Raw genomic sequence first — 14,723 nt, forward strand, 5'->3', positions numbered from 1 at the left:
CACACACACACACACACACACACACACACACACACACACACACACACGTTTACCTTGGACCGCAGAGTTCTACTCTACTCTACTCTATAAGTGAGACTTACTGGTCTCGTCGTTAGCTCTGCGTCCCTCCTGGCCCAGCCGGCTCAGTCGTTGCAGCAGTCTGGCGTTCTCGGCTTTTAGCTCTTTAACCAGACGCTCAGTGGGGCTCTCGTTCACCACTGCTCGATTCTGGATACGCTTTGCCCTAAAGCGGTGAGGGAGGTAAGGAGTGAGTGTGTGGGTGGGTGGGGTGTGGGTGGAACAGAGGAAAAGAGTGAAAGGCCAAATGGTTTGTTGTACCTCTCAGCATAGCGCAGGGTTGAGAGAGACTCTTCATAGCAGATATCAGCAGGGCTCAGCGTGGCAATCTTGAAAATTGATTGATGATAGAAATAACTACATTACTTCACATAATACATCAGCGTATGAAAGCACTATTTTTTTATAAAGTTCCTGTTACCATAACAGTGCGACTGTTGCCTCCCAGGGCAGACTGCAGCAGCTTGGTGAGAACCGAGTCTCTGTAAGGTATGTGGACGACCTTCTTCCCCACCGCCACATCAGCGAGGGAGCTGGAGGAGAGAAGAGGATGTAAAAGATACTGATCGATCAAACTGAATGGAAACTAAAGTGAACTAAACACCAGGCCAACCTGATAACATTGCCCAGGGTGGTGAGGCTCAGGTTGATGGCCGTGCCCTCTTTGAGTCTGTCAGCCTCCGACCCCGAGGACCGCTGACGCTCACTGCCAGCCAAGTCCACCAAGTTGATGTTGGACTGCTTTGTGATGCTCTCTTTAGAAAACATCTGACAGGAAGTCACAGAGATGTCATTGACAAATGCTCGAAGAAACCTGAAGAGAGTATGACATATCTTAAGATACAGACACAAGTGTCATAACTTAGTTTGAAAAAATAATGTGAGTTTTAACTGCGGTTATACTGGGACAAACAAATCCAAATCTTGGAGAATGTGTGTTGTAGTAGAGCTGAAATTGGAGCCACTTACCTGTTTGAGCTGGAGGATAATGAGCATGTGCGAGCGACTACTATTGGCGTTCATGTTAGTGGCAGCAGTGGTTCGGGTCCTGGTCCCCTGTTCCATCAACTGCTCCACCTACATTTTAACATTCACACTTTAACATGTTTCTAAATACAAAACACTGACGGAGCACACTGAAGTAAACATAAAATATGCCTAAGTATCCCCTGTAGCTCTTAATTATTTTCCTAACAGCTCTTATATCAGAATTCTATGATTACAGAACAGGCAGGACACAGCTCATAGAGTTGAATGAAAAGCGAGGACAGTTATCTATCCAGCTCCCCTCCAGAGGTTTTTCTCTCTGTATATATATACTCTCCATCCACCCCTCTACCTGTGCTGCACTGTCACATGGGACTGTTCGAAGACCCTCCACATAGAAGCCTCTCTGCTGCTCCTCTCTGACTCTGAGTCCCCCTGGAGTACGAGACGCCCGGGACAGCAGGTCAACCACCTGGACAGTGAGGAGAGAGACAAAAAAATGAATATGCAGAGATAAGAGAGGGATCATAATCTATCAAGAGAGTGACTTTTTAATTAATGTAATATCCAGAGAAAGAAGAGTTAAACACAAAAGCAAAACCAATCAGAAGAGAAAATGAAAGATGACTGTAGCTGCTTTTCCCTAAAGTTACAGGACAAATCCACGGTCTCACATCAGCCCCATACTCCGATCTCTCCACTGGCTCCCTGTAGCATTTAGGATCCCCTTTAAAATTCTCACTCTCACTTACAGAGCACTACACGGTCAGACTCCTACATATGTGGCTGAACTACTTCACCCTTATTCACCCGCCCGTGCTCTCAGGTCAAACATGCTAAACTATCTGTCTGTCCCACACACTCGCCTTAAGACCCGTGGTGACCGAGCCTTTGAGGCGGTAGCACCAAGGTTGTGGAATTCTCTGCCTGCACCCCTACGTTCTGCTGTTTCTGTGAACTCATTCAAAAATCAGCTCAAGACACACCTGTTTAGACTGGCGTTTGGGTAACAACTCATGTCCTAGGCCTGCATTTAAATATACTTTCTGTTTTTTGTGCATTCTTAATGTAAATGATTGGCCCTTATATGGTCACATTGTGTTTGTAATTCTGCTCCAGTTAAGCACTTTGTGACTAATGTCTGTGAAAACTTTCACTTTATCAATAAATCTTACTTACCTGCTCATTATAGATCTCCAACATACTGAAAAATACCTGTGCAGACATCAAGAACAAAAACATTCAGAATTTTCACAACCAAAAACACCTCCCATACATGACACTGAGTGCTGAGAAACAGCCACATACACTCTTTACCTGACACTGTCTGGTATCCTGGTTCTCTCTAATGGCCTGAAACAGTCGGTCACAGAGTTTAGGAACCAGGCCTTTGTTAGGCCCATAGCCCACCATGGAATAACTCTTCCCTGAGCCCGTCTGCCCATAGGCCAACAGTGTCGCATTGTAACCCTGAAAACATCATTTCAGGACTTTTACTATTATAACAGATCTAAATTGGATAGACAGCAGATCCCTAAAATAGATTTGGGCAACTAGCACAGAACAAAATCTGCTTGGGTGCAAAAATACATGAAAGTCCAGTTGAATATATAATTGTTACCTGCAGTGCATTCTCCAGTATTCCCTCTCCCAGGTCCTGGAACACATTATTCTGGGGATAGATGATATTTTATGAGCTTGTAAGCCAGTATTGTTTTGCTCAATCTCATTCTAGGTCTATTGTGTCTCGACAATCTACATTTATACTGTCTACATATTTTAAATTGTCTGCTTGTTGCACAGGGTCCATGATTGTAATGAATGTACCAACTATTTGCCTGTTCTACCAGGATGCCTTGGAGCTGACCTGGTCGGCGTATCGTCCCCCGGGTTCTTCAGGCACGTAGAGGCCGCCGCGGTCTTGTGCGAAGCTGCTGTGGGACCAGTAGGCGTAGTCGAAACAGAAAACACGACGACTCTGGGATTCACGCGGGTCCTGGATGGTGATGGAGCTCGACACCATGGAGACAATACATCGGCTGCCTGCGTCCCTCTCTCTCTGAATGGAGGAAAGACATGGAGGGGGTGAGAAATGGAGAGAACAAGGTGGTTGGGGGGGTTAAATTTGGATTTTAAGGAAAACTGATGTTTAATTCCTCTTTATAAGCACAAAGACAATTAAGGGATAAACAACTATGTAATAATAACAATTTAGTGTAGGAATAAAAAAGTAGTTTAAATTGAATATCTGCTGTCACTAGATCTATTGTTTCTCATCTGAGCTCCATAACATCCTCCATCTTATCCTAACTCAGACATTTGTATTTTTAGTTGTTTCACACAGACTTTACTCTATGATTTTTATTTACCTGTACCATAACTGCTGCTGTAGCGAAAAAATGTCCACTTACGGGATTAATAAAGTATCTATCCATCTATCTGACAGGCCTCTTAGTTAAACTCGCATTGCAATACAAACACATTAGGAAAACATCAGGGAAATAAACATGAGAAATTGTGCAAAATAATTAACCGATGACAGCTTTTAAAAGTGAAATTGTAAATATACTCAACGACTGCCCACCGACCTTGTTGAACGGTCGGACTCTGACGGCCACTTTGACGCAGTCCTTGCTGTGCATGTCTGAGGCTTTAGCCCTCATGGTGCAGCAGGCAGGCATCAGCACAGTAGACCGGCACACGGAGTGATCAGCTCCCTCACACAGAGAGACTCCACTGTGTCAAATTACACGTGGACATGGACACAATCAGGTCAGTGTGACAGGGACATGTGGTGTCCATCTAAGCCTGTCAGGAAATGCCTCGAAGTTTTACTGAAAACATGGAAAATGTAGTTTACTTGCTGAAAGGTGGATGTGATCCTGAACACTTGTCTAAACTAAAACAGAGGCGTAGTAGACACGGCTACAAGCTACAATAAAATATTAACTAGCAGCATGACTAGTAATTAGTTTTTTAATAAAAAAAATAAAGATCAGTATTTAATATGGGACAAGACATTCTTAATTTGTTATTACTCCCAACCCTGGTGTTTTGTAAGTGAAGTGGAGTTGCGGAGATAAGGGTGGTTTCACTTTCACCTTCTCTACCACGATAAATTATAGAAGGGAGATGGCTCAATTTCATCCAGGGAGGTTACACACGTTTACAGCTACATGTACAGTATGTCAACATTTCAGTGACAGCTACATTTCTGATATTACCCATAACTTGACATCCAAAATGGAGTTTGATGGACATCTATTATCTGAGGCACCAGCAGGATAAGGTCTCAGCTATTGTGAAGGATGATTAGTCGCTTGTGTCTCCTTTCAGTGGTTCGCTGCACAGCTCAGACAGAAAGAAAAAGGCTTTGTGCTCTATTCACTCCATCCATCGCCCCACCAAACTAACAAACACAAGCAATGAAGACGGTAAATTGAATTGAACCACTCAACACGAGAAGTATTCAAGCTTTACCATATTTATCAAAGAGCAGTCATCAAAAATAAGACATTCTACATTCATTCATCAGAAAATAGCCTATGTGTCAGATGGTGGTTGACATTTAATTAAAACAAGCCTATTAACATGTCCCAAAACAATTTTAACAATGCCAAACCGCTGTGCAAGTCTTTTTTTCTTTCTTTCACACTATACAACATCCCCATAACATACAGAAACAGTCCAAATCTGATTAGTGTACAAGTCTGCATCTGCCTCTCTCAGAAAATCACACAAATCGACTGAAATTTAAGACTATGGCACAGGCAATCTAAACAGATGATCAAACACATTCAAGACAGTTAAAATTTCAAAAAGAGCATAATTCTTAAGGATGTATTTATTAACTTTATTTGGAACATAGCAAAAGATTATATACAAATGTATCGGTAAAAATTTTGTCATTTCCACTCGGTTGGTTGCTTTTCTTCTTAAATGAAAACCAGCAGGCCTCAAAATCTAAAAAGTAAACAATGACAAAAACAACAACCTAAAACAAAAATAAAAGAGAATGTGAATAAAACCTCTTTATTAGAAGCAGGTTAAGTTCAGTCATTGTTTGTATTAATAGAAGCTTCTAAAAGCCCACGTTGATTGCTTTCCCTTGTGCCGTTCTGTGTCCAGAGAATTAAGTGGATTACGAGGAGCGTTGCAAAATGTCCAACACTAAATGGCAACAGATATATCAAGTGAAATCCAGTTAGTACGAGCGGGATGTGTAAACTCCAAAAATATATGCCTCGCTCACACTGCTATCCACGGGTGTGTTTTGACCTAAAAAATAGATTTTCACGCCTACATTGCTTTTGTTTATTGTCCTGCAGGAAAGTAAATATACAAAGAGAACCACAGCACTGTGAGGCATTTGAGGAAATAGAACCATCATGAGTTTAGGCATACACTATTATTTGAAAGCTCCTGACCGAGGTTGGTTCTAATTGTACGGTGGCTGTCTGAGGTTCACTGGTTAAAACCACCACCAACCTCCTTAAAGTCTCTTCCTCCGTGTGACAGGTTTTGTGAAAACGGTGTCCATTATGCGTTTGCGTCGAAGATTAATGGTCGAGGTCGGGGCGCCTCCCTCTATAATCCTCTTCAGTGCTCGCGGGATCGGATCGGCTGGGCTGGGCAGAGGTGAGATCAGGTCCATCACCGCTATGGGAGGCGGCTCCAAAACTGCTTTGGATCTGAAAGTGAAGAAAAAACAAAAACCTGAGCAGGGAGTGATTTTCTTTAGCCAAACCAACAGAGCACAATAGAGTGCAAATTGTCCTCAAAAATAAGCAGTTATTTTTTGTATCCTCGGTCTTTGGGGTCCATAAGGTCTTTATCTGAGGACAGGATCTTACTTTGCTGTTCTTTTGACTGCTTTTCTGGTCTGAGAAACACCTGCTGCTTTCTCCACTTCCACAAGATCTTCTGAAGCAATTTCCTCCTGAAAAGAATGATTACAAAATAAAACAAAAACATTTTTTTCAAAAGACATCTCATTCATTAACGCTCTAAAGTGTAGTGCATGTCTATGGACAGATTTTGTGACCGCAACAGCGTTTCAAACACGCAAGATTTGGTAATTAAAACGTTACAGATGTGTAGTTGAGATCAAAATGAATGTCGAGCTTTGAGATGGGTGTGGCCCGAGCAAGGGTGCCGGAAGTAGGGGGGGGGGGGGGGGGGGGGGGGGGGGGGGTAGGAAGTGGGGAAGGATTTTTTAACTTTTAGTTTTTGAGGAAGAATAAAAAAAATAAAATAAAATAAACTCTCTGCTTAACAATGAGCTCATGGGATTACATGCTTGAGGAACTATGTTCTGGTTAAAACACAAATCCAGCCTCATAAGCAGAGGCACTTACATGAGGAGCAACAGAGGGATCTTTGACAACTCTTCTCCTGCTGCGAGTGACAGGTGCTGCAGACTCTTCACTCGGGCCAGGAGACTCTGCTCTTTTAGCTGACACAAAGACAACACAGGGTTAAAACCATGACAGATGAATGAATGGACAAAGAGGTAAATGGATAAAAAGCTCACCTCTTGTTTTCCTTCGTGAGGGGGAGTAGCTGAATGAATGCTCGCCTGGACTAGACTCTTCGGGTTCAGGGACCAGGCTGTCTTTCAAAGGAAGTAGCGAGTGAACCTGCTCTACTGACGACTTCGTACTCCTCTTGCTGGTTCTTACCATCTTTGTGACGACTATTCCTCCTGTAATTTGCATTAAAAAAAAAAAGAAAAAAAAAAAAAATTGTTTACACTTTTATGTCCAGACTTTTAAGCTGCTTTATTCTATGACAAACATCTTACAGGGACTAAGATGCAGATGTCTGTATGCAGCCTCATACATACTTTCTTCTTTTTCGTCCTCATCCTGAAGTCTCTTGATGAGGGCGTCTGCGACAGGAGTTTCAGAATCCATCTCCAACGGTGAATCCAGTAAGGGAAGGTGTTCCTCTGGGTGATCCCAGAGTTTGCTTCTAGTTGGTCGACGGGAGTTGTTGCTGTTAAGTTCTGGTTCCCCACTTCCTTTCAAATTGTCAGTTACAGTCTCTCCTCTTATCTTCCTTGCACTCTGAGGAAGTAATAGAGGAACCAGTTTCACCTGGGAGTGTGAAATGTCATTAATGATCAACGATGGATGGATCGGGTTTATCAACATGTAATATGGAATAATGTAAAACAGACAAAAAAGGTGAAACTGATAAAGATATGAGTTTAAACTAATTATTTCTCATATGTATTTGATAGAAAAGTCAGTTGAGAGTTTAACGCCAAACAAAATGGCTTGATATGTATCAACATAAGATGAAGCTTTACAACCTCAGTACCTTACCGACAGAAAACATTCTCTCATCTGCTTATCCGCTATAGAACCGACGATGTGAGCACATGCACACCTCCCACAAGAGTCTATGATAGATGATTCATGAGTTTTGAAAGTGGAGGAGGCTTAAGTACGGGGGGGGCAAAACTTCACCAAAGAAAAAGGAACTCTACCGAGTGCGTTGATGCCTCCCTCAAGAGTCTAAGGCGGTTCATTGTACGTGAATCAGTTTAGAAGCTTTGCTCCATTTTTGTTATATGCCAGTCTCACACAGCCCCCTTTTTGTCAATGGACCCTTTTCACATTTTGACATGTCCTAGTAGGAAAAGCACAGGTGAAATTGATAACATCAACGATGGCCTAGTTAAAGTGTCCCAGTAAGCTATTCCAGTGAGCCAGCATGTACAACACCAGGGTCTCTGATAAGTGGAATGCAGCAATCATGAGTGTTATTGAACACACCCGTCCTTTTCCTACTTTGACATGTCAAAATATCTTCCTTGGAAAAGGTCTACTGGCAACAACACAAAGACACACTTGACCTATATGCCGTATTTCAGCCGCCAAAAGGTGTGGGGAACTTTCAGGACCGACTGAATGACAGAGTGAGCTATTAAGCTGCTGGTGGCAGAAGAAAAATAAAAGAGATAGATTACTTACTTGTGGATAGACATTTAGGGTAATCTGGTTAGACTGTCGAGTTGCCCTGCCGGGGCTGGAAGGTTTTTTGCTCTCTTCCTCCTCTAGCAGGGATAGTTCTGAGGGTTCTGTCCGACTTTTCCTGGAGTTGCGTTTGACAGGGGAAGCAAAGACCTCCACCTGGTCCTCTTCATCTTCCAAGATCTCAAACGGTGTCACCACCTCACTGCTACTCAACGTTCTTCTGCTGGACCTCCTCGGAGTGTTTCCCTGAGTGGTCCTGCGTTTGGCCGGTGTGGGAGTCTTGGAGCTTGTTCGTCGAGAGACTTTTGTATCTTTGACCTCAGCCTCTTCCTCATCATCTTCGCTCTGGGTCCTTTGGCTGGTCCTTGTTGAAGTGGCCCTCTGGGAACCTCGCCGTCTGGCAGGAGAAGAGGCCTTGGAGGTTGATGCAACTGTGGTGTCATTATCCGTGGCGTACCCCTCTTCAACCTTGTTATTAGGAGGCTCTATCTGAGCTTTGCGAGTACTTCTTCGAGGTGGGCTAGCTTGGACTTTAGTCTCTATGTTCGGTTTACGTTTTCTGAGTGTACGACTAGGCGAGGCAGGTAACAGAGTGCTTGTTTCTACCTCCTCCACTTTGCCATCCTCGTCTGACTCCTCCGCTTCCTCTGGGAGGGGAGATATGAAGGAAACTGTCCTCCCTCTCGTGATCCTTCGTGTTGGGGTGAAAGGAGCTTTCTTTTTCCTCTGAGACGTGGGCGTCTCTGGCACGGGCTGTACCTCTGTCTGACTAACCTGCTTCACAGGTTTCTCCTCTTTAACATCGTTACTCTGTCTTCCCCTGGTTCTTCCTCTTGTTTCAATCTCCATCTTAATTTCCTCCCCGTTATTATCTTCTGTCTCTGCTAAGGCTTTGTGGTCCTGCTGCTTCTCCTCCACGACAGTTGCCGTCTCTGTGCTGGGGGTTATATCTGCGTCCATATTATCATTCCCATTCTCTTCAGGTTCTTCCTCGTCCACAACAGGTGTTGGTTTGTCCTCCTCCTCTCCTGTCTTCTCCTCCTCGGCAGCATCTTTCTCTGCAGAAGCATCTTTGTCATCCATAACTGCAGGGAGTTCTCCCACTGGAGTTGGTCCAGAGACTGAAAGAACTTCATGTTCCTGATCGCCAGCCAACATTACTGCTGGGAGTTCTTCCTCTGGATCTGGATTTGGTTCAGATGGTGAAAGACCTTCAGGTTCCTGATCGCCAGTCAACATTACTGCTGGGAGTTCTTCCTCTGAATTTGGTTCAGATGGTGACAGACCTTCAGGTTCCTGATCGCCAGCCAACATTACTGCTTGGAGTTCTTCCTCTGAATTTGGTTCAGATGGTGAAAGACCTTCAGGTTCATGATGGTCAGCCAACATTACTGCTGGGAGTTCTTCCTCTGAATTTGGTTCAGATGGTGAAAGACCTTCAGGTTCATGATGGTCAGCCAACATTACTGCTGGGACTTCTTCCTCTGGATTTGGTTCAGATGGTGAAAGAACTTCAGGTTTCTGATCGCCAGTCAACATTGCTGCTGGGAGTTCTCCCTCTAGATTTGGTCTAGATGGTGAAAGACCTTCAGGTTCCTGATCGCCAGCCAACATTACTGCTGGGACTTCTCCCTCTGTAGTTGGTCCAGACACCGAAAAACGTTCAGGTTCATGATCGTCAGCCAACATCACTGCTTGGAGTTCTCCCACTGGACTTGGTCCAGACAGTGACAGACCTTCAGGTTCATGATCGTCAGCCAACATCACTGATTGGAGTTCTCCCACTGGACTTGGTCCAGATAGTGACAGACCTTCAGGTTCATGATCGTCCTCCAACATCACTGCTTGGAGATCTCCTACTGGACTTGGTCCAGATAGTGACAGACCTTCAAGTTCATGATCTTCAGCCAACATTACTGCAGGGACTTCTCCCACTGGAGTTGGCCCAGAGACTGAGAGACCTGCAGGTTCATGGACTTCAACCAACATTACAAGGTCTGCATCACTCTGTTCTTTAGCATCTCCTGCCTCATGGTTTGCCCCAGTGTTTTCAGTTTGAATGTCAGCTAGTTTTGCAAGTTCTGACTCTGTCGTTCCATCTACCTCAATTCCATCTAAGGTGTCCATCTCTTTACTCTGGTCCTCTTCGGACACTTCTCCAGACAGAGGAGGATCCTGATCATCTGTTCCCAAAACAATAACCTCAGTGTTGGCCTCAAATTCGTCAATAGCCTCCACTGCTGGAGACAGGGTAGGAGGGTTGGAGGACTGTAGATCATTCTCCATAGGCAGTGTGTCGGCCTCTTCATCCCTGTCCTCGTCCATATCCAGCATCAGAGAAAAGCCGCTGTGAGTTTCAGACCTCGGGTCATCCGGCACAATGGTTTGCTGAAGCTCAGGGAGACCCAGCTGAGAACTATCGACAAGGCCATCCTGCCCCTCCACAAGCTCCAGTGGTACCAGTAGAGTAGTAGAGGGTTTGAGCTCCAAGTATGATGATCCTTGCTCTTCATCCTCATCTGCCTCCATCCCTTCTTCATGTGCCCCGAGTCTCACCATCACCACCTCACCCTCCATGTCCTCCTCTACCATCTTTAATGGAGCAAACACACAGAATAATTTATTCCTTGATTTATTTTGTGATTGATTGACTGATTAATCATTTAGTCTATAAAACGTCAGAAAATGATGACAATGTCTATCACAACTTTGACTAATTGATTAAGCTCTACATTTGTTACCTTCATCTCTGCACCGGGTGTAATCAGAGAGAACTCCGCAGCCTCCTGCTCTGACAGACTTGGCAGGAAGTGAGTGTGTCCCTGCTGTTCAAAGACTGAACTGGGTTGGAGGGGTGGAAGCCTCCCATTACCCTGAACCTCCTCAATGATCTCCACCTCACTACCAGAGTCTTCCTCCTCCTCATCCTCAGCTTGATCAGACTCATCTACTTCCTCCTCCTCCTCAGACACAGGACTAGAAAGCTCTTCACTATCGTTTACACTCACAACCGCTAGGAGATTAAAAAAAAGAGAGCAGAAAAGTGCAGGTGTGTGAGAAAATGATTAAAGCGGTATTGTAACAGTGTTAATGTGCATGCGAGTACAATCATCCTTACAGTGGGAGTCTGTGCCAGTTGGCTCGGAGGATGTCACAGAGGCAGTGGAAATTTGGCTGGTAAACACCGGCGGAGCTTCAATAGCGGCCTGCACCTCCACTTCAACCTCACCTGGTGACTCACTGGAAGAAAAGAGAATATCTTTTAATCTGTGAAAAACGAAATAATAAACGGTTGAAAGGGCAAGTAAAGGAAACCAAATGTCCACGTCTATAGTGATATGTACACAGTTGACAAAATAAACTACAATGTTTGTATTAATATGGACTATGACCTAAATAATATTTTAAAGTGAAACCAAATAAAATAATTATTCATTTTACTCATGACCTACAAACCCTGAGCAAACTATGGCTCGAGCCCAGGAACCAGAGCAAGAGCTCCGTTATTCTGCTGGCTAAATGAAGATATTTTTGCGCGTAGGCGGGCGCATTCATCAATGTGCATACATGTGTGTACCACCCCCAAAAAAAAGAGGGCTCCCCTGAAAGCCCCAGTGTAATTAAACACTGGAATAGATCATGCATGTAATGTTTTTGTGCAAATATATCAAACACGGAATGACAACATTCTTTACATTAAATGATGCCTCATTTATCTAAATGTTATACTCGCATTTAGATTTCAAAAGTGGCAGATACAATTTCTGAGTAGCAGACAGTTATTTTATATTAGTTATTTTCAGACTTTAACTGGGTTACTGAAGAAAACAAAAAAAACAGTAGAGATCAAAATATTTAGTGTTACAATGGAAGACTTTTGTTTTTCTTATTCAATTATAAACATCTGAGAAATAGAGTTTTTGATGGCTTTTAATAGTGTTATAGTGAAGAGAAAAGGATACAGACCTGTTGAAGGACGTCTGGGTCTGTGATGTGTTGTGGATTCCTGAGCGGGTAAGTGGAAGATCGCTGCCAAACAGATGTCTCTGCACAAACTCTGTCAGATCTGTTGGACAATACAGAATCATAACATCTTAGTCATTGTAAACTTGGTATAATGCGTTGCTTAATATGTAATAAAACAAACGACCTTCAGAAAAGCCATGCGTTACACCGTGTTGTCTATATTAATCACCTGTCTAATATGAGGTGGTAATATCTTGTGTCTTTTTAACAGTATAAATCGATCATTTAAAAATAGACCTGTTGATTGCTCCAGTTCCTCTTCTGGATCATTTGTGGGTTCAGTGGCTGCAGACGGTTTCAGATACTCGGTGAACTCTGTGGATTCAGTGGCTTCTGTCTGGACGTCGTGTCCCACTGGTAGATCCGGAGATTCAACCTCAGGGCCAGAGCCCGTGCTCTCAGTTACCTGGTTACAAACTAGTAGCATACAAAATATTAAATATCAGAGCATAGCACGTCTTTATATTTTGTTGCTGGGCAGTACTGGTGTGATGTGACACACCGACAATAAAAAAGTTGAAACAAAACTCAGAGGAAATTCTGCAAATGAATTACCTTGATTGTGAATAGAAATCTCCACCTGGTGAAGAGGTGCAGCATCTTCATGCTCACTAACTGACTCAACATCCTGTTTGTCCTGCTCTTTGGACTGAACATTTTCTTTGTTTTTCGTCTCATCTTCAAGACCAATCTCCACCATGCCCTCAATTGTTTCATCTTCCTTCACCTCCTCTTCTCCCCTCTCTATGTCCTCGGATGTCAGGAGAGGGGTTTCTTCAGTGGTTGTTGAGGTCTTTTCCTCTAGCTCTTTGATGTTCACCGTCACTACCTCTTCTTCCTTCTCTGTAGCTGTATGCCCCTGTTTCACTTCCTGGTCCTCTGACATATCAGGAAGAGGTGCATCATAATACTCTAGAGTGGTGTCTGTTGAACGAACAGATATCTGGCTGGAGTCAAAGCTCAGGATAAGTTGTGCTTGAGTTTCTGGAGAGGCTTCATGGATGGAGGATGATTCACTCTCAAAGCATCTCAGCTGTGGGGAGGGAATACCACCATCTGGAGGCAAGAACGTCACACAAGGCTGTTCCCCTAACTCATGTCCATTATCTTCCTCCTCAGCAGGCTGTGAGGACCAGGTCTTATGTGTCACCTTGGACAGCATGGGGCCTCTGGTCAGTAGGCTAATCTCACTGTCTGCTGCCATCTAGAGAGGAAACAGTTCCAAAGAGGATTACAAAATACATTTTATCATAGAAACAAAATCAAACCTACCAGCTGAACAAAGATGAGGATAATTGATGAGAAGTGTGCCGATACTGACCAGTAAGCACAAACTAGTGAGTTTTTGTGTGTTTGTTTTCAACACACCACTCCTATCTAGTGTTTGGTCTCACCCCATTGGTCCATCGGATGCCTTTCTCCGGTTCAGGAGATTCTTCCTCTTCGATGAAGGTGATCCGGCTCTCTTTGCTGCGGAGTGGGGGGGTGATGGAGCGTCCTGGGGAAGCAGACGGGGTGGCGACCGGTGTGGGCCTCAGGCTGCTGCGCAGGATGGACTGGGGAGTGAAGGCTGAGAACACAGGGCCAGAAGCAGCCAAGGCCCGAGCTCGCTGAGAGAAAAAAAAAACATGAAAAGTGTAAGACAATATCGACAAGCTCCAGGAATACAACGTTCGACTTATTTGAACTATCCTGACAGGGTAAAGGATCATGTGTCAAATTCTTACTCACCTTGACAACCTGCGGTGTTTGCAGCAGACTGAGTTCAGGGGCCTTGCTGATGCTCTTTGGAGAAACCCAGAAGTTAGGAGGTCTGAGAGGAGGCCGAGGGGTCTGACAGGAGGGGTGAACCACCAAGTCCATCAGCCTGGTTCACAATGAAGAAAGTCATTATTTTAGAATAATTGTTTTTGTGATGTAAATGATCAAAACAGCTGGTATTCTTAAGTGTGATTAAACGTAGTAGTAATGTTCAAAAACACTGATTAAACTATCCTGTGTCAGTGTATATGTATGGTATGCTTCACTCAGGCTCACATGGAACTCATAGTAGAGTACCTTGACTTTCGTTTGGCTGTCATGGTGATGGGAGTTCCCAGGAAGGGCTCAGAGAGGGCCATGGAGGAGGTCTTGGGGCTCTGAACACCAGCTGCCCAGGGGCTGGCAGAAACAACATTGAAATATTAGAAAATAATGAAACAAGTCTAAAATAAAAAAACAAAAACAAAAACCAATTCCCCCTTAGATGCAATTCTGGTACTGCATGCTCACCTCTTGGCTGGGGAGGACTGTGGTGTAGCTCCTTTGCCCAACCACACCTCCTCAATCTTGGTCAGGACATTGTTGATGAAGCCGGCCCTCGACATCACCTTCTCACTGGCGGAGCGTTTGGTGATGGTCGACAGTGGCTGCGGCCGGGAAACTGGAGCCGTGTGTAAATATGTTATTTCGATTTGTAAAAATGTTGAAGCTGTTGTTTACATTACACTAAAATAATGTAACACACACACACACATACACACACACACACACACACACACACATATACACACACACATATACACACACACATATACACACATACACACACACACATACACATACACACACACACACACACACACACACACACACACACACACACACACA

At 44.0% G+C, this 14,723-nt stretch overlaps 2 protein-coding genes across 3 annotated transcripts in view; both read right to left on the minus strand.

The window, feature by feature from the left end:
* kif28 (kinesin family member 28) overlaps positions 1–3,883 on the minus strand; it is a 9,649-nt gene extending 5,766 nt beyond the window's left edge. Inside the window, exons 1-11 of the mRNA XM_031846110.1 lie at positions 3,654–3,883; positions 2,933–3,124; positions 2,687–2,737; positions 2,383–2,535; positions 2,245–2,280; positions 1,418–1,537; positions 1,048–1,155; positions 692–846; positions 500–611; positions 340–407; positions 102–244 (exon numbers count right to left, since the gene is read on the minus strand). Coding sequence (XP_031701970.1) covers positions 102–244; positions 340–407; positions 500–611; positions 692–846; positions 1,048–1,155; positions 1,418–1,537; positions 2,245–2,280; positions 2,383–2,535; positions 2,687–2,737; positions 2,933–3,124; positions 3,654–3,746 — 1,231 coding nt within the window. The 5' untranslated portion in view covers positions 3,747–3,883. The remainder of the gene's footprint in view (positions 1–101; positions 245–339; positions 408–499; positions 612–691; positions 847–1,047; positions 1,156–1,417; positions 1,538–2,244; positions 2,281–2,382; positions 2,536–2,686; positions 2,738–2,932; positions 3,125–3,653) is intronic.
* A 2-nt stretch (positions 3,884–3,885) lies between these two features.
* The window catches only part of ahctf1 (AT hook containing transcription factor 1), a 23,082-nt gene continuing 12,244 nt past the window's right edge, over positions 3,886–14,723 (minus strand). The window contains exons 26-40 of one of the 2 annotated variants that reach the window (XM_031846109.1): positions 14,346–14,496; positions 14,133–14,234; positions 13,806–13,941; positions 13,469–13,684; positions 12,630–13,278; positions 12,312–12,491; positions 12,015–12,114; positions 11,167–11,288; positions 10,790–11,061; positions 8,046–10,640; positions 6,911–7,133; positions 6,599–6,769; positions 6,423–6,520; positions 5,919–6,004; positions 3,886–5,756 (exon numbers count right to left, since the gene is read on the minus strand). In XM_031846109.1, the coding sequence (XP_031701969.1) occupies positions 5,558–5,756; positions 5,919–6,004; positions 6,423–6,520; positions 6,599–6,769; positions 6,911–7,133; positions 8,046–10,640; positions 10,790–11,061; positions 11,167–11,288; positions 12,015–12,114; positions 12,312–12,491; positions 12,630–13,278; positions 13,469–13,684; positions 13,806–13,941; positions 14,133–14,234; positions 14,346–14,496 (5,300 nt within the window). In that variant the 3' untranslated portion in view covers positions 3,886–5,557. Of the gene's footprint in view, positions 5,757–5,918; positions 6,005–6,422; positions 6,521–6,598; positions 6,770–6,910; positions 7,164–8,045; positions 10,641–10,789; positions 11,062–11,166; positions 11,289–12,014; positions 12,115–12,311; positions 12,492–12,629; positions 13,279–13,468; positions 13,685–13,805; positions 13,942–14,132; positions 14,235–14,345; positions 14,497–14,723 lie in introns of both variants that reach the window. The other variant, XM_031846108.1, reaches the window with a different exon arrangement.

The sequence above is a fragment of the Anarrhichthys ocellatus genome, unplaced genomic scaffold (genome assembly GCF_004355925.1).
Source record: "Anarrhichthys ocellatus isolate YVR2014 unplaced genomic scaffold, GSC_Weel_1.0 scaffold6, whole genome shotgun sequence".
NCBI classification, from domain to species: domain Eukaryota; kingdom Metazoa; phylum Chordata; class Actinopteri; order Perciformes; family Anarhichadidae; genus Anarrhichthys; species Anarrhichthys ocellatus.